The 24,220-nt window shown below is 38.4% G+C and overlaps 1 protein-coding gene across 3 annotated transcripts; it reads left to right on the forward strand.

The window, feature by feature from the left end:
* Positions 1–23,985, forward strand: Grip91 (gamma-tubulin complex component 3). Of its 3 annotated transcripts, none has more exons than XM_085193644.1 (18): positions 1–117; positions 3,301–3,370; positions 3,823–3,989; positions 4,624–4,737; positions 5,381–5,528; positions 8,851–9,033; positions 9,310–9,392; positions 10,874–10,991; positions 11,387–11,518; positions 17,695–17,785; positions 18,254–18,417; positions 18,976–19,153; positions 19,652–19,791; positions 20,265–20,686; positions 21,194–21,335; positions 21,941–22,055; positions 22,561–22,735; positions 23,719–23,985. In XM_085193644.1, the coding sequence occupies exons 2-18, from the start codon at positions 3,301–3,303 to the stop codon at positions 23,746–23,748; spliced, it is 2,472 nt and encodes an 823-aa protein (XP_085049770.1). In that variant the 5' UTR covers positions 1–117; the 3' UTR covers positions 23,749–23,985. The 3 variants fall into 3 exon arrangements, with proteins under 3 accessions (XP_085049770.1, XP_085049769.1, XP_085049768.1); XM_085193643.1 differs by lacking the exon at positions 1–117 and adding an exon at positions 2,876–3,070; XM_085193642.1 differs by lacking the exon at positions 1–117 and adding an exon at positions 2,877–3,104.
* Positions 23,986–24,220: the final 235 nt, after the last annotated feature.

Consider the following 24,220-nt stretch of genomic DNA (forward strand, 5'->3'; position numbering starts at 1 on the left):
ACACCCATTACGCAAGACGGATGTGTATTTTTATATTCCAATAAAAAGTAGAAGAATCGTGTATTTTATTCATTTTGTAAAAGATCAATGTATCTTTCCTATTTTTAGTGTATTTTGGTAAGTATGTGCTACTTATATTTGTAATTATATAGGCACGATGGCTTTAGAGGAATATTTTTGAAATCTCACTTGCCATTTCTCTATCCTTGAAAACTAAAGACCATTGCTGATTTTCGATTGGAAAATCTTTTCTGTTGACATATTTTCTGTTACTCTAAGTGTGCACAGGAAAGATGTATGTCCACATAAAATACTATTAATAATAAAAATATATGTATTAATGTCAAAATCATTTTTTTGTTTATTTGTTTAGGCTTGTGCTTGTAAAACTAAAGTAATAGCTTCTTTGCTATTTTATAATGACCAAAATAAAATCAATATACCGTATATATCTTGTAAAATTAAATAGAGACTAATGTTTCAGATTATACTAAACATATAGCATTTTACAAGTGTCAAGTGGTTCAAGTTATTACCTTTAATAACGAAATCTTAGCTTAGCTAGCTTTTTTACATTGTTCAAGCCACATTGTCCTATTCAAATAGATCTGGGGTGCACTGAAGCAATGAAGAGAAGAAAAAACGAAGACGTGAGACAAGTAGAGCTAAACAAGATGCTATTATTAACTAATAATGTGCCATTATATCTATAAAACAAAACATTGATCGACATTGATCATCATCACCAGTAGATGATTTACATATTAGCTTCACCGGCTGCGAGGCGGGAGCTAATGACTGCGACACAGTTAATACTTCTGCAGTTATTACCGATTAAAGTTGCTATTGTTATGTATAAAATATTAATTTAATAAATATTATTATTATTATGTTTCTCTTTTAAGATTCACGGGTTCAAAAGAACCCGGTCCTTTGGAAGGCTTGCGTGGGGACACAGGTCCAACACGTAGAGGTCCTTAAGAGAATATACAAATGTTTTACTGTGACGCATCAGCCGGGATCCATCGCTGGGTAACCACAGCTAATTGCCCAGAGATGGTCACCGTTTAATGCGTAGGAACTATGGAAAATATGGAAATCTAAACTAGGACTATGGAATGGAATTTGAATGGACTGGTTATTGGATGAGACTACTGGACGTCCGCCTTTACAATAGTCTCAAAATGAATGGTAGGTGGACGGTGACTCGCCTCCCACTAGATGGGCCCCCACAAAGCGGCGTAATGCTTCGGGCGCAACATCGGGGTAGTCGGCTAAGGGTGTAGAGAGAAGCAGCAGCAGAGCTCACCATCACGAGGAGCTCGTGAGCGGGATTCCCCGTTATTACGCATTACGTTTGAGCACTTCCACCCTTTCGAGCATATAGCTCTTGCGCTGCACTCTGCCGGCCAATAAAGGAAAGCCCGAGGCGGGGGATAGATTACAACTCCCCTCCGGAGGACTCAGGTCCGTGGGGTCGCTACTCCCCAACAGCTCGCCACAAGGTTTATTGTTATTATTCGGCCCTGCGAGTTTATTGTTATTGTTCTCTGAAAATTACTGTTGTAAATATGGATCAAAAGATCAACCAATCTATTTTGGTGGATTAAAAACTTTATTTACACACTTGGGTCTTTGTTTACTACTCGTTGTTTATCAGTCGCTACAACTTAAGACAACATCTATCTGTTGAATTTCTACAAATTTACTTAAAGATCTGATTAAGAAACAAAGAGTTTTTTGAAAATGACGAAGAAAACTTCATTTTATCTATTTTTTTGATATAATCGTTGGCCATTCATTATTGAATAGATATTGTTTAGTTTGATTAGGACTCTTTCTTATTGTTTTAAGAGGCTAGTATTTGTTACAGTATCATTATCGTTACGTTAACATTGTTTATAAATTTATTCATTGTTTAAATAAAGATTTTGAGTTTAGTTCCGTTGAGTTATGCAGAAAATAACTGAAACTATTATGAACAAACAAATATTGATAAGAAAACATGGATTAATATACTTGCTACTCAGTAATTGTAAGAAATTATATTTTTCTTCTATTTATTACCTTACATTTTTAAGACTGAAGGAATCTGCTGTATAAATCTGACATTTACTAGATTTTTTTAATTTTTTCGTGACAATATTGATGTCATATCGTAATCAAGGACGTTATTAACCAATACGATTATTATTAAAAGTAGGAAACCAATCAAATACATGTAGCACTATACACAATACTTTATACTTTTCTGTAGAACTGTGTCCGTTCTGTGGTCATCAAAACAATTATGCATCCAATATCTTTCTCGAAAACGAATAATGATCTGGTCTGGAATTAGGTTAATCTATAAGAATTAAATGAGAGTGATTTTGAACAAATATTTCACTTTTTTTTTCGTACACATTTGGGTCGCGATTTGTGTATGACCCATAAACATTTTGCTAATGAGGATGATACGGTACGGTAATTAAAATTGAATGACGATAAAAATTAAAGATTGCAGCACAATAACAAGATATTTTATCAATTATAATGTTAATTCAGTTATAGTTATTTACTTATATAATTTCGTGTACTACAATTCTAACAGGCGTAATAAAAGTCAATAAAGAACATTTTTTCTGATATTAAGTTAATAAAAAATATTTAAATAAACAAAAACCCCGACAGCATAAATCGAAAAAGAAGATAAACAAGCCCAATAGTCTATTAGAATTAACTGACGTAACTAGCTGTTTACCTGTTTGTAGCATATCATTAAATCAGAAAAAGTACCGGATTCTATACAATTATTAAGGATTAAAGCAAGGTAGGGAACAATTTATTAGGGTTATGTATAAATTGTGCTAAACACTTTAACAGACATGCCCCATAAATCACCAGCTTTCTTTAAATTAAGACTTTGAAAGTTTTGACAATTTCATTATTTGGATATATTTTCAATATTAGGATATTGAAAATACCGTTATCAATTCGGCTCAAGTTTGATTAAAAATGTGGCAACTCTATTACTGACATTTATGAAAAGTTCAAATTTTAATTGACATACCTAAATCAGTTATGAGAAGTAGGTAAACAATAAACAAATAAATTGAATAATTGTGAGTTTATAACTTTAAAACTAAAATTTTAATTGATATATAAGAATACTCAACGTTTATTTACTATACAAGAATTTCACTATATATTTGGCTTTAACAATAGACCACTATACAATATAGTTGTTTTCATTAAGTAATAACGTAAGAAAATATATATTTTTTAAAATGTATATATATAATATTTTTTAAATAATAGATGGACTCACCAGCTGGTACGGTTGCAACGTTACTTCATAAATTATGCGAATGCTTGTCATCTGATCCAGGTAAATTTCTTTTTTTAAAATAATCTGTCAATTTCTGATATTAATTTATTTATTATTATTGTTCCTTTACTTTGATCAATGAGCAGTTTACAGGAATATTTAACATATATTTTCGGAAATATTAGTATAGGTAAACACACGAATAACAATTTTAACTTGTAATGAACTGAATCAATATCACATGTTACACATGTTTTGCCTAAAATCTATGTTTTCATATACCAGGTGATACTTTTTTGGTCAAAGAAGAAGGTTTAGTGAAGTTACATAAAATTAATGTAGCTTGTAAACTATAGCATATTTAAAAACCATTTATGTTAAGTAACTTTAGTTTGTATATTTATTGTGGGTGTTCTTTTAATATTATAAGCTCCATATATAAATCATACAATCAGCCTTGTGTGTTATAACAAAAAAATATAGTAAATAATATATCTAAATATTTTTCACAGATGGAGCCTATGAACTTGCATTATCATATTTATCAACAACAAGCAAAAAAACTCGATCAGTGTTAGATGAGAGTTTGTTGTGTCAAAGAATTAGCTCACGGTTGGCCACTGTCTCAGCACGGAATAGTGATAGATTTAATGAAGCATATTCTAAACTTAAGAATTCAGTAAGTCTGTTAGTACCTGTAATATGGTATAAAAAACAAAAATATATTTTTTGAATTTCTATTTCTATTTTTTTTGAAATTCAAAATCTTCCAAAGTACTGAACCAATTTACTTAAAACTTTCACCAATTGCTTTATTTTAACTCAGCTTAACATTTAAAGTTTGTTTTATCAAAATCGGTTCATTAAAAAAAAATATCATCATTTTAATGAATTTAAGGCATTAGTTTGCCTATGAATATATAGCAATCCATATCTTTGCTAACTAATACTATACTTTGTAATAAATCTGTATTTTTAACAGACTTTCAAAACTAGGTTCTCAATTAATAATTTTTGATTTGATATTGGATTCATTTAATCAATTAATTATTTTGGATTCAATTTCGATATTGGATTATTCGATTTGATTTGGGTCTTTTTTCCTAACTGCTAAGGAAGGGGTATATTTTTCGCGTCGCGTGTTTTGTATGTATGTATGTAATATTATGAGTAAATTAAATTATTAATTAACATCAACACATTTGACTGTCAGTCAATTCTGTTCATTAAATGAATAATCAAGTAGTTCAAGCGGGCGAAGCCGCGGGCGGGCGGCTAGTTATACTATATGTATAATTGTCTTTTTTTTTCAGTTTGTCTTAAAGCAAAGAGTGGCAGTACTCTCACTCTTATTGGACTTGTCTGACACATCACAACAATCTGAATCAACTCAACAACTGTTTCCTGTTCCTAACATTATTGTAACTGTAAGTTGTTAAAATATTGCGTAATTATGATCTTTAATTTCAAGTATTGATTTATAATTTTTTACAATTTGCTTATTATTTGATAATTTCTAACAATTTTCAATTTTGTTAGGTTACAGTTTATTTAAATTCTATGGTAAAGAATTGTTTTGGTGCTTTATTCATTCTTTAAACCATTGTTATATTTATTGCTATGATACTTATATGCTATGTAACTTATTTGATAAGCAAAGTATTCAACATTTAGTTCTAGTACTGGCCATACAATGTCTGTGGAGTAAGAAACAAAAATCTTTTCATGTAATACTTCCATGAATTCACTGCATGAGAGTCTGGACCCATTGAGCTGAAGAGGGAACCTCAGAGTAGTGGCTGGGAATTGCAACTTTTTTAAATGTTTATTCCCCTATCCCCTACTGTCTGAGCTTCCCCCTGTACTATTATTGAAATTAATCTGCTATTGATACCCTCAAAATATGTTGAAAAATTTAATGATAATGATTGAGAAGATCTTTCACAAATAATAATTATATTTTATAATACCTTTACTACATACAATTTATCACTCTATCTGCTGTTTTCTACTTGCTATAATAGTTGAAAGTAGTGTAGTAAAACTTATTCTAATGTCAATATTTTTCAGAATTCCAGTCTAGGCATAACATCTGTATTGAACAGTAAAAATAGTACAAGTCCACTGAGTTGGAGTGCTAATTGCTTAAAACAGCAAAAGTCTAATCAGAGCTTGCCATCAAGTGATAGTAACCTTGCCATAGCTGTATATTCTAGTGGTGAGATTTTTTTTTTAATATTTATTAAAATATAATACGAGGGGTGATCCAAAAGTAATGATAAAATCGGTTATTGCCAGTATACATCACAATCCTAAAAAAATGTTTTTACTTGTTTATATACCCACTACTTCAGCCTAAAAAAAACATATAAATAGACCATGATTCTGGGAGGCGCAATCATTTGATGATCATTTGAATACGGGCCGTCACCAAGAGATAACATCAAAATGGAGAAATACGAAATTAGAGCAGTCATCAAGCACCTGTGTTTTAAAAAAATGTCAAAGTCGGAGAAAGGAAGGTGGAAACTTTGGGGGACTCTGTGCCTCCTTATTCCACAGTTGCATGCTGGACCTAGGAGTTTAAGTTGGATTTCAGGAACAGTAATAGGGAGGAGAGCCCAAAACCACAAAAAATATATCTGTTTGTCTCTTTGTACGCGCTAATCTCCGGAACTACTGAACGAATTTGAATGAAAAGGATTTTTTGTTATATATCTCTTAAGTCTAGGCAACATATAGGCTACAGTTTATTTTGAAAGTCTCGATACTTAATGTGGAACCTTAACAGCCTGTCTAAATTATAAGAGATATAATATATTTATATCTGCCTTAGGGAATATTGAACAACAAGATACAGAATTTCCACCCACATAACAAAAATGAAAGTCTGGAGTACCTGACGTGGAACCCTAGCAGCTTACAATCTCTAAGACATACATAGCTTCACACTTTATTCTTAGCGGGGTAGTCAGAGAGAAAGGAGCGCCAAACGCCACAGTGTCTACATACCTTTTTCGCCTCGTCCACTGTCGTCAACCTGTTCATACATGCCCTACGTGGGAGCAAGAGCTTTTTACGTGACCTTCCCCCAGTATCTTTGAAACTGTGTTTTGGATGGTCAACCGAGGTCTCCCACTATCTCGCTTACCACTCACTTTTCCATCATAAATATTTTTTACCATTCTTTCATCACTCATTCGTTGGACGTGCGAGCTGAGGACATTCTTCTTCATTCTCACCGTGCCATCTTCGCTAGTACCTGCCATTCTGTGTATCTCTTAAGAAACCATATTAGAAATGATTATAGTTGTCAGTCGATTGTGTTTATTAAATGAATAATCATGTAGTTCAAGCGGGCGGCTTAGTTATTTAACTAACTAATATTACTTAGATTAATAAGAAGAATGAAAGTAATTTTGACACATTACAAAATAAGATTTTCTTTATACTGATGTATATTAAAAGGTTTATTTAAATGTCTATGGGTAAAAAATATTATGAGAGTACTAATAAAATAAAAGCACTCTTCCAATGTGGTATGGTATTGTTCTTTTATTATAGCGTTTTGAGTGTGCCAGTTGAACACATATCACTTCAACTTCCAATGTGCTTTAAGTTTTAAGACCTAATATAGACTCTTAAATCTGTCATAGTTGCCCAGATTGACTGTACGTTTTTTACCGAAAATTTAATATATATTTATATTTATATACAAAATATGTGCAGTTATTTTCGTAGATTTCTTTAAAAAGTTACTCTTAAATTTATATCTATATAAACTTCATATCTAGTCTTCTTCCTGGCATTAATCCCGGCTATTACCAGGGTCTGCCTTCCTACTTACCCTACTCCACTTTGCACGATCTTTTGCGTCCTCGGTGGTTAGACCATTGGCTCTCATGTCCTGCATCAATAATAAACTTTATATCTAGTATGAAATACGATATAATGAATTTTTGAAAATTAGAATGCAGAATGCTAATCTATACTTAATATAATAAAGCGGTAGAATTTGTTTGTTTGTTTGTTTGTTTGAACGCTAAGATCTCTGGATCTACTGGTCCGATTGACTTTGTTTTTGTTTTGTATGAAAGCTTTAATTTTCAGAAGTGCTATAGGCTATATAACATTACATTACACATATATACTAATATATTAAAATACTTTCTTATTTGACATGCAATTTATTCTGTCATGTTAATAACAACCGTCGCTACGCGACAACGCCGCGACATTTTGATATTCATCCTTATGAAAATAAATATAATAGTCACTTTTAGCATTTTATCTAGATTGAAATTATAGCTTACTGTATAACATTCTAATAAATAATTGAGGAGTTGTCACTAATTCGAAATGACCTAGCCTACAAACGGCTTAGTATGAGTTTGACCGACGCGAAAATACTCTTATAGTTCAAGCAGGCGTAGCCGCGTCCGGGTCCACTAGTTACTTTACATTAATGAAATAAGTATAACAGACGTTTCCAAATATTTGACAATACACAGTTTTGTATGAATGCGTCTATTCTTCTTCTGTAAATAAGTATTATTGTCATTCGTTAGCCCTGACCAGTTATGCAGAACCAATGTTGTTTATTGACCCATTATACTTTAATGATTTAGTAGTGGATGTCAGTAATAACAAAAGATTAATATGATTTTCTGTATTATTGCTGGTTAAAAACATTTATTTTATTAAATAGTGGATTGTGCATATTTTTATAAAATATTATTTATTATAAATATTTAATTTTTTTTTTGACACATGGAATTAGAAAAATCTGTAAAAGAGGCCAGTCGTGGCGCAGGTCCACAAGCGTGTGAATGCAAATATGATAGCTTGTGGGTTCGATTCCCACTCGAGGAAATGAAATATCTAATATGTTTACTTCTTTGCTTTAGTTTCAGGGCAAAGACGGCGTTGAGTTCCGCCATTCAACACGTAATGCCTCCAGCAGGCAGGCAGTGGGAAGCGGAGTGTCTTAGCACTCCCTCTGCCTACCTTGCTACATGCGGGATACATAAAATTCACACTATTAGACACAGAAGTCAAATTAATTGTTTTAAAATTTAAAAGCCGTCGTGGTGCAGCGGCACAAGGGTGTGACTGTAACGCGACGGTTGTGGGTTCGATCCCCACTCGAGGAAGTGAAATATTTATTTACGTTTATATTTCCATTTCTTCGCTCTGGTGTCGAGGCAAAGCGCGGTGTTGAGTTCTGCCACTCAACACGCAATGGCTCCAGAAATCGGCAGAAAGTAGGGAACGGAGTTCCCGGAGAAAGTAGGGAAAGTAGGTTCCCTCTGCTTACCCTGCTGAGTGCGGGATACAGCGTGAAATTAAAAATATAAAAATTAAAGGCCATGTTGCGAAGCGGCACATCGTGTAACTGTAAACGCAAGGTTCGAATCCAACTAGAGGACAATTAAATGGAGCATGAGGAATATAATGTCTGACTACTGCCTGCTATATGCTGTTTGATGAGACTGCAAATTAAACAACAATTTTAATTGTTTAAAACATTTTGAACACAGACCATTCAAACGAACGTGACTGTGTCCGTGATGCAGTACTGGCGGCGACGGGCATCAAGGCACGCGGCCCCGACAGCTGGACGCGTCCCGCACAGATATTGTACAGTAGAATAGCACACTTGGGCTTCCTACATGATCGACTGAAGGAATTTATTGATCCCTCATCGGGACTTATGCCACAAGGTACAGTACCTAAAGTAGTAGTTAAAGAAATCATATAAACATTACATTAAATCTCTGTATGTCATTTATATGTAAAGCTTTATTTATTTATATGTTTGATTAAAATACAGAAAAACGTTGGTGGGAAAAAATAATTAAATATAATTTTGGAACTTCCGATATATGTTTGTATGGTAATCTCAATTTTTAACTAGTATCACTACAGCTCATATGATTTTAACTACATGTAGGAATATGTTGATAATTGTTTTGTGGCGTTATGTGTTTTTTATGCAGGCTTGATGGGTGAAGGTTTAGTGGCTTCTATTCGAGACGAACTAACCGAATACTATCGCAGTGTTGCTTTACTTCAGTCTCAAGTAAGTCATGTTAAAAGAATATAGTTAATATTTATATAATAAAATATTCACATTAAGAATTTAATTAAACGTCTATACAATTTTGAAAAAATATATTTTCTAGAGAATCTTGTACAACATTGTTTATTAATGCTATATAAGAAAAATAAATTTATAGATCAAGTAATCTTCTTACATTTTTTAATCCGAGAGTTGTTTGAGCATTTAATAATATAATGTTTTTGAATATTCGTACAAATACTTAGTTTTATATAAAGATGATAAATTTATATTAATTTATATTATATGCGATGGAAGCCTGAGTACTGAAGCGGAAACCATAATAAAGACGTATATGTCACCAGCTATATTTGCTTTTATGGTCATAGTTTTAATTATATTTATAACATACAGAATGTTTTTGTCATCACCTTTTTACATGAAAGCACAGTTTTAAATACTCCATAAAAGCCTAATACAATTAAAACAAAAGAGATTTTGCCAAAAATTAAAAAGTTATTTTGTAAACAAAATAATCTATATATATAAAAGGACTTGTCCTCACTGACTGAGGTAAGACGCAGGCACAGCCGTAACCGCTGTGCGTAGAAACGTGGAATTTGGACAGATGTTTACTTTCGTAATCTGGACATCCACTAAGAAATGATTTTGAAAAATTTTAACCCTAAAGGGGCGAAATAAGGGTTGAAAGTTTGTATGGAAAAAAAATTAAATCGGCACCGATTATTATAAAAATTTAAATTTACTCTTAAAAATATTAATTTGAACATGTGTTTCATGGTTTTCTAGAATTCACCTCCTCAGGGTGCAAATAAGGGGTTGAAAGTTTGTATGGAAAAATCATTAAATCGCCACCGATTTTTATAAAATTTTAAATTTAGACTCTTAAAAATATTTCATTGAACACATGTTTCGTGGTTTTTTTGGAATTCACCCCTAAACACGTAAGCGAAGCTGCGCGCGTCCGCTAGTTTTAAACAAAATAATAACATTTTCGGTGTAAAATAAAACGGCATTTGTTAAGAATGATGCACACAGATCTATCAAAGTGACAACGACAGCGACATGCCTCATGACCAATCTACGTATTGGTGGTGAAGTTGAACGTTGTTTTGTTATTTTTGAAATTTCATTTCATAAAATAATTTTATTTAACTAAATTCCAAAAAGCTGATTTAATGAGGAATCTACAACGCTAATTTATTTATTTGTCACTTGTACTGGATAATGAGATTTGAAAGAACGCGAGCCTTTGAAAGATTTCGAGCCCCCTTAACTCCTAAACTAAACACTGTACTATCAATATATTGTGCAATTGTGTTGAGCATCTCGATCAACACAATTGTATTTTTTAATATATTAGACTTGGGTCTAACATATTAAAAAATAATTTAAATCGGAGACCTCGATTTTTTTTACTTGTCCGCTTGGCTTGGCCCATGTCCCATATTAAAGTTTTTATAAAATGTTTATCTTTCAAGATTTGCGAAGGCGACGGTGCAGGGGGCACGCTGCGGCGCGTATGCGTGTGGGCGCAGGAGCCACTACACCGGCTGACATGGCTCGCCAATATTGCACATACGGCGCATCACAAAAAAGGTACGAATAACATTGTATTATAACGACAGAATAAATCATTCGTTTATCACTGAGACACTGAGGTCAAGATACATTTTGTTAATATAATATTGGGTTGGATCAGAACTCAGATGATTTTATCAATGTTATGTTCATAGAAGGTTCATTCACTACATTTTGCATGAAGATACTTAAGTGTATAAATTTCAGTAAAATTGACGCAAAAGTACAGCGTTTGAGTGTAAGCGCGACGGTTGTGACTTCAATTCCCTCTCGAGGAAATAAATTATTTCCTTTACTAAGCTTTGGCAATAAGGCAAGTTTATACTCCGCCACTTAACACGCAATGTCCTGAAAATTGGACGGTGCGTGACGAATGGAATGTCTTAAGTCTTAAGCAATATTTATATGTGAAGGTGGAGAGTTAGCATCCTGCGTGCACCGGTTCGTGCGTCACGGCGACGAGCGCGTGGTGACGCTGGCGCGGCGTCTGCTCACCGCGCTCACATACCCCCTGCTGCAGATGCTGACGCGGTGGCTTCTACATGGTAAATTAGGTTTTAGCGGTTTTAGTTTTATATTACTGGAGTGACTGGCTGATGACTCGATAATTTAACTCAATGGTTTGTTTTTATAGTATTATATACTGGGACGGACGAGACGACTGTGGGCTCGATTCCTAATTTGGAGATGAATTATTTTATATTTTCATTGCATTTTCATTGCTTTGCTCTGGTAACAAGGCGAAGCAAGGCGTTGAGTTCCAAGGCGTTGAGGCGAAAAAATTGGAACGAAATTTCTTAATATTAGGTTTCTTTTCTACTCTCTGCTACTCTGCTTTATGCGGTATACCGCGTGAAGCTATAGTATATAGCATATAACAAGGCAACAATCCGCTTTGATTTTCATATAAATTTCCTTCTTTAATATATCTCTATTAAAAACGTGAAACTTATATATGTACATCCTATCCTATCCTATCCTATCCTATCCTATCCTATCCTTTTTTTTTTTTTTTTTTTTTTTTTTTAGGCCGTCCGCATACCCACTAAAACCTCACGGTGCTCCTCCTCGACCGCCACTGGCCGCGAGACGCGGGGACTAGAATCGTCCACGAATCGCGGCGGCGGGAGCCTGCTAGGCACGTCGCGGAGTCAAGGGTGTGTGGGCACCCTCGACGGCCTGCTCGGAGTAGCGCGCGGGAGCAACCTGCGCGCGCCTACTCGGGCCAGGTTGGTAGGCGGCCAGCTTCCCCAAGCTGACCGCCCTCTGGCACATTAGGGCGGAAGGCGGCGGTCGTGTGCCGCCCTCCGGCGACCCGGTCTCTTACGGCGGATGGCGACTTCGGCAAAAGCCTCCCTCGCCCGTTCCGCCGACTCCTTCTCGAGCACCACTGCCTCGCAGAAGGATGAGACCGCGTCCCACGACGTCTCGCTACCGGCCATGGCCTTGACCACGGCCGGCAGGGTAAGGTCGTCCCCTATGACGTCGCGCAAAGCGCGACGTTGAGACGCCCAGGCTGAGCACACCTCCAACGTGTGCTGGGCCGTCTCATCGAGGCAGTCGTCGCAGTGGTGGCAGCGAGCGTCGGGCTCCCTCCCAGCGATCCGACACAGGTAACCCCCGAAGCAGCCATGCCCCGTGAGCACCTGTGTGGTGCGGAAGGTTAGGACGCCGTGACGCCGCGCTAACCACTGGCGGAATACTGGACGAACCGCCTCGATCGTCAACCGGCCGGCAGATGGTGTCGCCAGCCGGGATTCCCACAACTCAACCGCGGTTTCCCGCTCCTCCTCCGTGCGTGCCTGGCTTGCCGGTTCCCCGGACACTAGGCCCCGACGCCGGCAATAGACCGACGCCAGAGACAGAGCATCCGGATCCCACGGCATGACTCCAGCCAGCACGCACGCCACCTCACCGGAGATGGTCCGGTACCCCCGTATCGCCCGGATGGCCATCACCCTCTGCGCACGTCGCAGCAGGGTGATGTTGTGCCGGTCCAGGGCGTCCGCCCATACGGGAGCACCGTAGAGCGCCATCGATCGGACCACTCCAGTGTACAGCCGACGGCTAGAGGCGCTCGGCCCACCAACATTGGGCAAAAGGCGCGCCAGTGCCGCCGCTGTCTTCAATAGTTTCGGGGCCAAGGATGTAAAGTGGCCCCGAAAACTCCACCGACCATCCAGAACAAGTCCGAGGTACTTCATGCTCCGGGCGACGTCAATCTTGACGCCACCGACGACGATGTGGGCATCTGCCGGTGGGCCCTTTCGAGGAGCATGGAAGTAGATTGCCTCGGACTTGTTGAGGGAGACCTCCAAACCCAGCCGCTTTATGCGGCCGACGACTTCCGCCACTCCAGCCGTCGCGAGGACCGCCGCCTCCCGATAGGTCCTCTGCTGCGCCAAGACCAGCGTGTCATCGGCGTAACAGAGGACCTTTATCCCCCTCAGGGTGCCGCCCCGCAGCACCCAGTCGTACCCGATGTTCCAGAGGATCGGACCCAGCACCGATCCTTGTGGAACACCGGCCGACACAACAAACTCCCTCCAACCTCCTCCAGGAGCCGGAAAGGTCACAGACCTCCCGGACAGGTAAGCCCCGATGACGCGGCGCAGGTATGGAGGCACACGATGGTATAACAGTGCCTCCTTTATGCAGGGCCATGGCAGGGAGTTGAAGGCGTTGGCGATGTCTAAAGACACCGCCAAGACTCCATCGCCTCGGGCCACCGCATCCTGCGCATAGGACTTTACCTCCAGTATGGCATCCACCGTCGATCGCCCCCTACGGAAGCCATACTGGTGGTCCGAGAGGTCCGGACCTGTCCCCTCCAAATGGTGTTGTAGCCTCCTGGCTACAACACGCTCGAAGAGCTTGGCGATCTCGCTCAAGAGCACGATGGGCCTGTAGGCGGAGGCTGAATCCGCCGGGCGACCCTCCTTCTTGATGAGGACTAACCTGCCTGTCTTCCACCGCTGTGGAATTATGGCTTGAGCCAGACAGGCAGTGAATAGTCCTCGCACTCTGGGCCCTAAGGTGTTGAGGGCCAGAGTTAGCGCCCGGCCGGGAATGCCATCCAAGCCCGGGGCGGTGCTCTTGAGCCGAGATCGGCGTACAGCTTCTTCGAGCTCCTCCTCCTCCACCGGTGGTGTGACGCTGTCCTCGTCGTCCTCCTCTACCTCCTCACGCGCTGCAGGGCGGGCCATACTGGGTGGTGCAAAACTGGCCCGCTGCGGGAATAGCGACGACAGAACCCCTCGGAGTATGTCCGGTCGGAGTGTCTGCGTCAGTGGTGGTGCCCAAGCCCGTAACCTACCGAGCACCATTCGGTAAGGTGTGCCGTACGGGTCTTGGTCTATCCCCGCGATCAACCGGTCGTGCGACTCGCCTTTCACACGACCGATCTCCTCCTGCAGCTGCGTTCTCGCCTCGACATAGACGCGGTACAGTCGGTCTTCCTCCTCCTGCAATCCTATCCTATCCTATCCTATCCTATCCTATCCTATCCTATCCTATCCTATCCTATCCTATCCTATCTATATATACAGGGTGTCCCAGGAGTCTTCACAGGAGGACTTCATCCCGATTATCGTGTATTTCGATTTTTCTCTCTTCAACAAAGAAGTAATCCAGCAAGTGTCGTACCATTTCGGAATCCAGATTAAATGCGCCAACTTTTAAAGTTACTTGCAAAAACAGTGTAGTACATTTTTTTTACAGTACGGTCGGTTAAATTTGGGTGTAGTAATTATTTTGAATTTAATGTTGGGCAAAAACACGACATTTTATTTAAAACTGATGCAGGTGCATTTCAATCTTAAACTGTAATTCACAGAAGGGTTACTCATGATTACATTACAGAAAAAAAAATGAAGAAAGAGTAATATTTGTAGTCTTAGGACCTTAAAAATCATCACAGGGTGTCGGTTTTTCCAATATTTTTTAAAATCAATATAATATGAAAAATATATGACAAAGATTTTTTTTCATATTTTTCCCATAACTGTCACAACTTGGTCTTTCACCTGGTTTCGTTTTATCGTTGACTCCTGGGACACCCTGTATATAAAATCGAAAGGTCACTCATTCATCACGAAATCTCGGAAACTACAAGTGCTAGGAATCTCAAACTTTGCATAGGAGTTATTTATAGGACGTAGGTGCTCGCTAAGACAGGAATTTGCAATATTTGGCTTCTAAGGGGTTGTTTTTGGGGTTGAAAGTTTGTATGAAACTTCGTTACTACAAATGCTAGGAGTCTCAAATTTTGCATGAACGTCGCTTATAGGACGTAAGTACTCATGGAAACAGAAATTAATAATAACGTAGCTCACGCAGGCGAAGCCGCGGGCGGAACGCTAGTATCTGTCTGTTGTTTCTAACTCTTCTTCTTCTAAACCAACCAACGGATTTTGATGCGGTTTTCACCATTAGGTCGAGTATTTTTCGTAGAAGGTTTATATATAGTTTATTATTTGTACATTCTTATTTAAATTAACATAAATACGATAAATGTGTATAAAGTCCTACCCGTTGAGACACTTTCGCGCATGCGCTGCTTTAATGGTAAGTACTACATGAAAATAATGTACTGGAGTATTCTGCCTTTTAATAAGATCTACAAAAAAGTCCGCGAGAGCATATTCGTATCTTTTAAGAATAACGTGTAGTAATCATATTTCTGTCTAAAAATAATAATTTCAATATATTTTTTATTGTGAGCGATATTTTTCCATAATGATATTAATCCTTATCCTTTAAAATACTTTATTCAATTTCTACGTTAAACGAAGATAAAATTTGGTTTTCACACTATTTCGAAATTACGAATAGTTTTACAGAAAAACGCATTTAATTGTTGACACATCCCGCCGTTGACACATCAGCTGTATGTTACTCAAGTTTCACTTATCCCTTACTCTTTGCATATAAATAAGTATATTAGTTACGTTGGCCATTTAATGTAGATCAAAACTGTCTTTTACTGTTTTTCATTTTAATAAGTACAGGGTGAGTCATATTGAACTTTCCGATTTCAATAAGGTGTGTATTAAAAACAAAGCGACATGCAGTAAAAATTATTTTATTGTTTGAAAGCACATAACATGCAGTTTTAATTTAGTTGGTTTTAAAAATGATATCCTGTAAATGTCTACCTCCATTGACCACACACTGCTGAAGCCTTTCCCGGAAGTTGTCCATTACTCGTCGAGTCATATTCAGCGGAATAGCATTGATTTCTTCCGTGATTGCAGCCTTCAGTTCATCGATGGTTCGGGGACGATGCGTGTACACCTTTTCCTTCAGGTAACCCCAGAGAAAGAAATCGCAGGGGGTTAAATCAGGTGATCTCGGCGGCCACCCAACGTCACCTCGCAAAGAAATGAGATGACCGGGAAACATTTGTCGCAGGATTTCCATTGAACGCCTGGATGTATGGGCTGTAGCACCATCTTGTTGGAACCAGATGTTATCGTTGTCATGATTCTGCGTTAATTCCTCCAATTTCGGTTTCAGAAAAGTTTCAAGCATGTCGCAATACCGAGCAGAGGTAACTGTGACGACTTGACCATCTTCTTCAAAAAAATAGGGACCCCACACACCAAACTCTGCAATTTTTAATGCTGATGATGTTGCTCTAAAATTTGATACCCAATTTCTGATTGTTAGTCCAGTGGGAATGGGATCACGTCGACCAATAGCAAAATGTAAACGGAACGCACGCTGTGTTGTGATCACGGAGCCGCCATTTTTAATAAACTCTTCAACTACGAACGCACGATGTTGTCCCGACCAAGCCATTGCTCACACTAAAACTGCATGTCATGGCGCGTCTAATGACACCATCCCCACCCTTCTACTCCTTCCCTTCTTCGTGCAACGTCCTTCCAAAACCGGAAAGTTCAATATGACTCACCCTGTACTTTAGAAGTTGTTACAATATCAAAAAATCCTTGCTGCGAAACGGCTCGCCACTCGCCATGTGTCGGCAAGCCCGCCTGGCTTTCAAGCATCGGTGGTTCAGTGGTAGAATGCTCGCCTGCCACGCGGGCAGCCCGGGTTCGATTCCCGGCCGATGCATTCTATTTAATTTTCCTCACAGGCAGCCACGTAGTGCTTGCTTTTCAACAGGGACAGAATACCCTCTTCAGCATTAACCACAAGCTCGAAAAAAAAACCCGCCTGTCTCTATAGCAACGAAGATTTAGATGCGTTTGCACGTATTGGATAATTGGAGTTGAATGTATTATTTCAGCGCGATATATTTGGTTTCATATATTTTGTAGTAGTTATTAGTAGGTAGGCTTTTGTTTATAATTTCTTCCGTTTAAAAATAGTCATTTAACTATCTAAAAATAGTCATTTAAATATATTTTAATAAGTACTTGAAAAGATTAGTAGCACAGATTTAAAATTACGGTACCTACTAAAAAATCCTTGCTGTGTAAAACCATTGGAAAATTACTAAAATGCGGGTTGCATTAGGTTTTAATTAATTTTCACATTATCTTAAGTGCTTTGCAAACATACATTATATGAATAATCCAGTAATAAAAGCGGGCGAAGCCGCAAGAGGGTCACTAGTAATACCTAAGAGTGCGTACACATTGTGGAATTCTACATCAATAAAAGTATATTTGACAATTTCTATTTTTATATAATATTCCTTTCATATAAATTGTTAGTCTATGTCTTCTTTCTAAATCTAAATTTATTTCAGGTGAGATCGACGATCCGTTTAACGAATTCTTCATTGAAAGTAGAAGTGGTGTTCCCATTGATAGAATGTGGCACGATAAATATAGAGTGAGGTAGGTTAAACTATACTTTTTTTATTAGTTTTATTATAAATTTTACTGTATAATTCTCAATAATATAAAAGAAGTTTTTTTAAATGATATTATTAAGATTTTATTCAAATACTTTATGCAAGGTAGCTGTATATGTAAAGTATTCAGTGTTTTAATGGATATACTCTACTATTAAAAGACGAGAAATTGAAAAATAAAAAAAATAATACAAAATAAAAAAAATGGAAGCGGTCGTGGCGCAGCGGCACAGAATCTGCCCTTGAAAGCCACGTGTGTGGGCTCTAGTCTCAGTTGAAAGAATAAATAATTTTTAATACCGGGCCCTAATGAGATGAGCAAGTCGCTAAGGTCTGTCAATCACCACGCGATGTTTCGAAAATTTTTCAGTGTATGGGGAACGGAGTCTAAGCACTAGGTTCCATGTTATGAAGCTGTTTCATTTTTGGTTTTTTATATGATCTATAACAGAGAATGGATGGTGCCTTCATTTATGTCGCGTGAGCAAGCCGCACAGATCCTGGCAACGGGCAAGAGCGTGGTATTCATGCGCGAGGCGTGCGCCGACGAACCCACGCCCGCAGACCACCACGTGCACCTGCATCATCTGCTGGCTACGTCCACTGACCAACCTGGTATATTTATTTGTTTTATTATATTTTTTGTATTGATATACTTTTTTGTACAACACATAATAGAGCGGGAGCCATATCAAGGCAGACCTTCCTTATGTTATAAAACTTCACTACTATCTTAAAGGGAATATAAAAATTGGATTGTGGTTACTTTGGCAGGTTTTAAAACAATACGAAGATCTGGCTGGGTTTGGCTCTTGTACCACAACAATTTGAATAAAATATAAGAATTCAGAAAAAGGGCGTTTTAAATTGAAGCACGGAAGGAAAGTCGGTAATCAGCGATTCCTTTCAATTGTGTTAATATTATAGAACGGTTTTATTAAGCCTAACTTCATCGTTTTCGCTTAAACTTATAATTTTATAACCTGCTAGTTTATCAATTGAAGGCGGGAAAAGCTAGATTTGAGGGAATAGAGGGCCTTATAAAATATCACGGTTCTCACGATACGTAAATGAGGAGGGTGTGGGGAGGTCTTATATCTAATGTAGTTTTTATTATTCAAAACACACATCCTTATTTGTAACATAATAGTTCAATGACCCTATGACATATAGCGTGGTGGGAAGCGCGTGGGCTGCAGTCGGGCGTGTCGCTGGCGCACGCGGCGGCGGCTGCGCGACTGCTGGGCGCGCTCACCACGCACCACCACCTACTGGACCACCTCGCCGCGCACCGCCGCTACCTGCTGCTCGCGCAGGGGGACTTCGTGCATCATTTGATGACTTTGTTGGAGTACGGACATATTTATTACTTACGTACTTATTTAATATTGTATTACATTTGCCTATTAATATAACTAACAAAACAACATTTTAGTGTAAAGGCGGCGTTATCACCACAGGGATCTCTTATACACAAATATGTTTGTTATGTATTTATATATATAGAGGCCAGTCGTAGTGCAGAGGCACAGAGTGTGACTGTAAAATCGACTGGTGTGGGTTCGATCACCACTTGAGGAGACGCTATATTTATTTTAAATTTATATTTCCATTTCTTCGCTCTGGTATCTGGTCAGGCAAAGCGCGGAGTCGAGTTTTGCCACTCAACACACAATTCCTCCAGAATTCGACAGAAAGTGGGGAACGATGTTAAATGTCTTAACACTAGGTTCTCTCTGCCCACCCTGCTGTGTGCGGGATACAGCGTGAAGCTGATTTTTTGTATTTATATATTTCTTTGTTGCACACTATGTAAAAAGAATTAATAACTTATTATGGATTCCCACAGGGACGAGCTGAACAAGCCGGCGACATCTCTATACGTGCACAACTTGACGTGCACGCTGGAGTCGGCCGTGCGCGCCACAAACGCGCAGTACGAGCCGCCGCACGTGCTCGCCCGTCTTCATGTGAACTTGTATCCGAACTGTCAGAATTATGTTATTTTTTATTATTAATATTATTTATAAAATTGGACGGGAGGTAGAAAACAAAGCGTCTTAACACAAGGTTCCTTTTACCTAGATTCTTTAGGATGTATAAAAGTAAAATTTTCACTTCCTCGAGTGGGGATCGAATCCACAACCGTCGCGTTGTGGTTGTACAGTCATACCCTGAACCGCTGCGCCACGAGACCCTCAATATGCCACTTATAATGTCATATCATATGATTAAAGTTACTTTATATAAATTTCTTTATTTGCGTGAGTAAAGAATAGAAACAATTATTGAATTTTGCTAGTGTTGACTAATCAATTGGAATTCTTTTGTTAAACACTAATCAGTAGATCAGTAGTTAATTAGAAGATTACATTTTTGTTCTTAGAAACGAAAAAGATACTTATTACAAATTCGATTTTTTGATAATGAAGTAATTAATAAATGTCATTGTTATGTGACAGGCGACGGGCGCGAGGACAGCGGCTGGGACGTGTTCGCGCTGCAGTACCGCGTGGACGGGCCGCTGGGCACGCTGTTCCCGGCCACGTGCGCCGCGCGCTACCGTGCGCTGTTCACGCAACTGTGGCGCGTCAAGCGCATCGAGCACGCGCTGCACCACGCGTGGCGCGACCATGCCATCCTGCAGAAGCGCTTGCGCCACGTGCCCGAGGTGGGGGGCCTCATGCGACGCGTGTCGTGCCTGCGCGCCGAGGCGCTGCGGCTGTGCGGCGCGCTGCAGGAGGCCAGCTGCGAGGGCGCCGAGGCGGCCTGGGCCGAACTGCTGGGCGACGCTGCGCGCGCGCCCCTCGACCGCTTGCTGGCGCTGCACCAGCGCGCGCTCGACCGCCACTCCATACATGCGATCATACACCACACCACGCAGGTACCCATTAGGTGAAATGCTACCCTGCTGTATCTTTGGCCAGAGCTACCTAAGACAATATGAGTCGTGTGACATACTCTAATGTCAATTATTACTATCCGACCACCCTCCGACCGTGTGTAAAAACTAGTAATACATAAAATTTAATACGTCGTTATGGCCGAGGCCGTAGTGGCACAAAAACATAAGCATGTGACTATTAACACGACGGTTGTGGATTCGATTCCCACTCGGGATAACGAAATATTTAATATTTTTATTTTCTTGGTTGACCTTCGAAAACACTGTATCAAAGTACGTCACGTCTACGTACGGTCACGTAAAAAGCATGAGAATCCCAAGGAGGGCATGTATGAAGAGGTTGATGACAGTGGACGAGGCGAAAGAAGTATGTAGAGACCGTAGCGTTTGGCGCTCCATTCTCTCTGATTACCCCGCTAGGGATAAAGCGTGAAGCTGTGTATGTATCTCGCTCTAAAAAAGAAGTACCGTTCCGATATTTGACAGGAGCTACAGTCGTATCTCGGCAACGTATTAAACGAGACGCTGGCGTTGCGCAGCTTCGAGACCACCCTCCACGCCGGCATCACCGCCGAGCTCGAGCGCCGCGACCGTTACGAACTACTCAAGGCCGAACGACTTGCGAGAGGTCATTAACTATATTTATTTTCTTTTTTACCTAAACCCTGTATCATAACAGCGTAGCCAGAGGAAACCTGGGAACCTAGTATTAAGACACTCTGTTACCCATTAGGAAACCGCGTTTTTCTTACTTACTTTATTTTCTTGCTGGAGTGGGAAAATGAAAATAATTCATTCTCCCGGGTAGGGATCAAACCCATATCGGTTAACGTTTACAGCCAAATATACTCACACTTCGACGACCTCGGTATGTCTAATACAATTGGTATTTTATATAAAATATAATAAATTGCGCACAGATTGAGGATGAAAATACGATATCACTGTTTTATATATTTTCAACAATAATTTTCACAGTAAAGAACGATATTAGCAGGTAACAATTCATATGATTTGTTACATTTTAAAATTACAAATAAGTATGTAAAAATGCATGCAAATGAATGTATCAAATATTTATCTACTTGATATTGACCTGTGAAACCAAACATTATAGCTTGTCTCTGTGGCAGATAAGGTTGTCCGGGACTTTAACAGTCCCGTTTGCCAGTAGTGAAACTGGCCATAAGACTAAACTGGCCATAAGACTAAACAAAAATGTTAAATATTTAGGTGAATACGCCTTTAACGTTGCTGACGAAGCACAAGACAAAGAAAAAAGAAAGATATTCCAGCAATTTTTGGCTAACAGAAAAGCGGATTTGAATGTTTGGGCGAGAACTTACAGGTATGAAGGGGAAAGGGGAAGAGATACTTCGAATATAGTTTTGGATGCTTTAGAGAGTTTCAACGATGTCCTTTGGGGTATACAAAATAAGCATATAACCCCAACTTGATTAAATCGACGAATGCCTAAAAACATATTATTATTCAATTATTATTTTTTTGTTGTAAAATTATATTGTTAGTTTGGTATACATAGCTTATTAATTATACATAAAGGTAGCTTAATAGATTAGCATGATATTTTTTAAAGTATTTTGTCCATGCTTGGGTGTGCTAAACTGCTAACACCCTGCACTGTAAACCCGGCGTTACAACTGTAATTGTTTAAACATATAGCAGAGTAGCAAGATGGAATTTGGTGTTAAAACATTCTGTTTTCTACCTTCCGCCTAGCTTCCAAGACTGCGGGCGACAGATTTTGAGACGAAATTAAATATCGTGCTTTGTATAGCTTACCAGACCCGTACTCCTTTACGTCTTGGACATATTATGTTATATTTGCACAGGGGTCACGTAACGACGCTCATTCTGAAGTTGGCCTTGCATACCGAGGTGTCGCTCCAGACGCTGGCGTTCCGCCTCGACTACAGCGACTTCTACAAACGCGGCGATGCCAAGTTGCATGAACCACTCACATATCAGCATAAACGACTTAGTGAGATTGGTCTTAATCTGGCCAGGGTAAGGATATATTCTTTTCATCTATCTATTGTTATATTGTGTCAATACAATTAATAAATTACTTGAAGGTAGACAAAAAAGATATACTGCAAATTGACATGATGACAAATTGCATGTATATAGATAGTGCCAGAAAAATATTCTAGAAAATAAAAATTATTTTAAATACAATCAATACCACGAGTAGGTGTCAAAACATTACTAACCATCTTTTAACGGCGACCAAGCTTTAACGGCGTCATTTCAAATTTTGGTAATTGTATATTCGTTAAATAATAAATCCACGCAGATTTATATTAGGTTTGTACATACTTTGTAGTAGTTACTCTACTAGTAGGTACTCAAAAGACCCCAAATAATAAATTCAAGTAGATTTATATTGTTTGTACATATTTACTAGTAGTTATCAAAAGACAATGGTCGCAAGAATAACTTTACATTGTCTTTCAACAATAAGTGATTATTTTTAAGGAAAATATGTATGTGATATAACTTAGTGGTTTATTTATTTAATGTAACATACAAATGCATACTTTGACCACAAGCTTTTGTTTTATATATTAAAAGTATAATTATATAATGCTTTAATGTGAGAACAATAAAATACACTTATAGAATAAAATCTTAAATATTCACACCACATATTGTAACCGCAGTTCGAGAATCTATTCTGCCTAACTAGATAAAAATACTTAATATGTAAATAATAAAATATGTAAATATGTATTAAACAAGTTCATAAAATGTACAAAAGTTATAATATGTTTAATATTATAAGTGTTGAGGCCAGTCCTGTCACAGGAGCACAAACGTGTGAATGTAAACACGACAAGTTAAGAGCTCGATTCCCTCTAAAGGAAATGAAATATATATAATTATGTTGAGTGGAGGAACTCAACGCCTCGCTTTAACTGTTCTCTCTAACTGTTCCAATAATGCACCACGGCGGTATTTTATTGATATCCTCTTGTATTTCTCGACAGGGTAAACTACACCACAGTAAGAAAAAGTGACAAGAATTTACGGAACCGCCCATCGCCAGCCTCTGCTCGCCATGGATCGGTTTCGGCTGCATGCGGTCTAACTGAAAAAAAAAACTAACGTTCTTCCTTTTAAAACTATATAACAGAAAAGTATTACACCAACGGAAAATAATCACACCACAACAAAATACACGATTGACTTTGTAAAAAATCCATCTGTACCTTAAGTGCCATGAAACTATAATAAATTTAATTAATTATTGTAAAGTTTTTTTCTGCTACTACCCCTTGCCCCGTCATGTCTATATTACAGTGAGATGAAATGTTTAACAAAAACTACAATATAACTTAAAATTATAAGTACTGAAGTAAAAAAATACGTTTTAAATTTCTTCACTTTCCGATGTTAAAAAGCACTTTGCAGGAAGGCGGTAAATGACGCCACACTTAGTCAAGAAGATTTTATATAAATATAACATTCAAACATATTATAAATAGTGAA

Source organism: Heliconius melpomene, chromosome 11 (assembly GCF_056956725.1).
Source record: "Heliconius melpomene rosina isolate 202511_hmr_F chromosome 11, ASM5695672v1, whole genome shotgun sequence".
In the NCBI taxonomy this organism is placed as follows: Eukaryota; Metazoa; Arthropoda; class Insecta; order Lepidoptera; family Nymphalidae; genus Heliconius; species Heliconius melpomene.

Excerpts from the sequence above, each read along its gene's own strand:
- Grip91 (XM_085193644.1), top strand. The coding sequence starts at position 3,301 with ATGGACTCACCAGCTGGTACGGTTGCAACGTTACTTCATAAATTATGC. Across the intron at positions 3,371-3,822 it reads ATGCTTGTCATCTGATCCAG|ATGGAGCCTATGAACTTGCA; the intron begins GTAAATTTCTTT and ends TATTTTTCACAG. Across the intron at positions 22,736-23,718 it reads TTGGTCTTAATCTGGCCAGG|GGTAAACTACACCACAGTAA; the intron begins GTAAGGATATAT and ends ATTTCTCGACAG.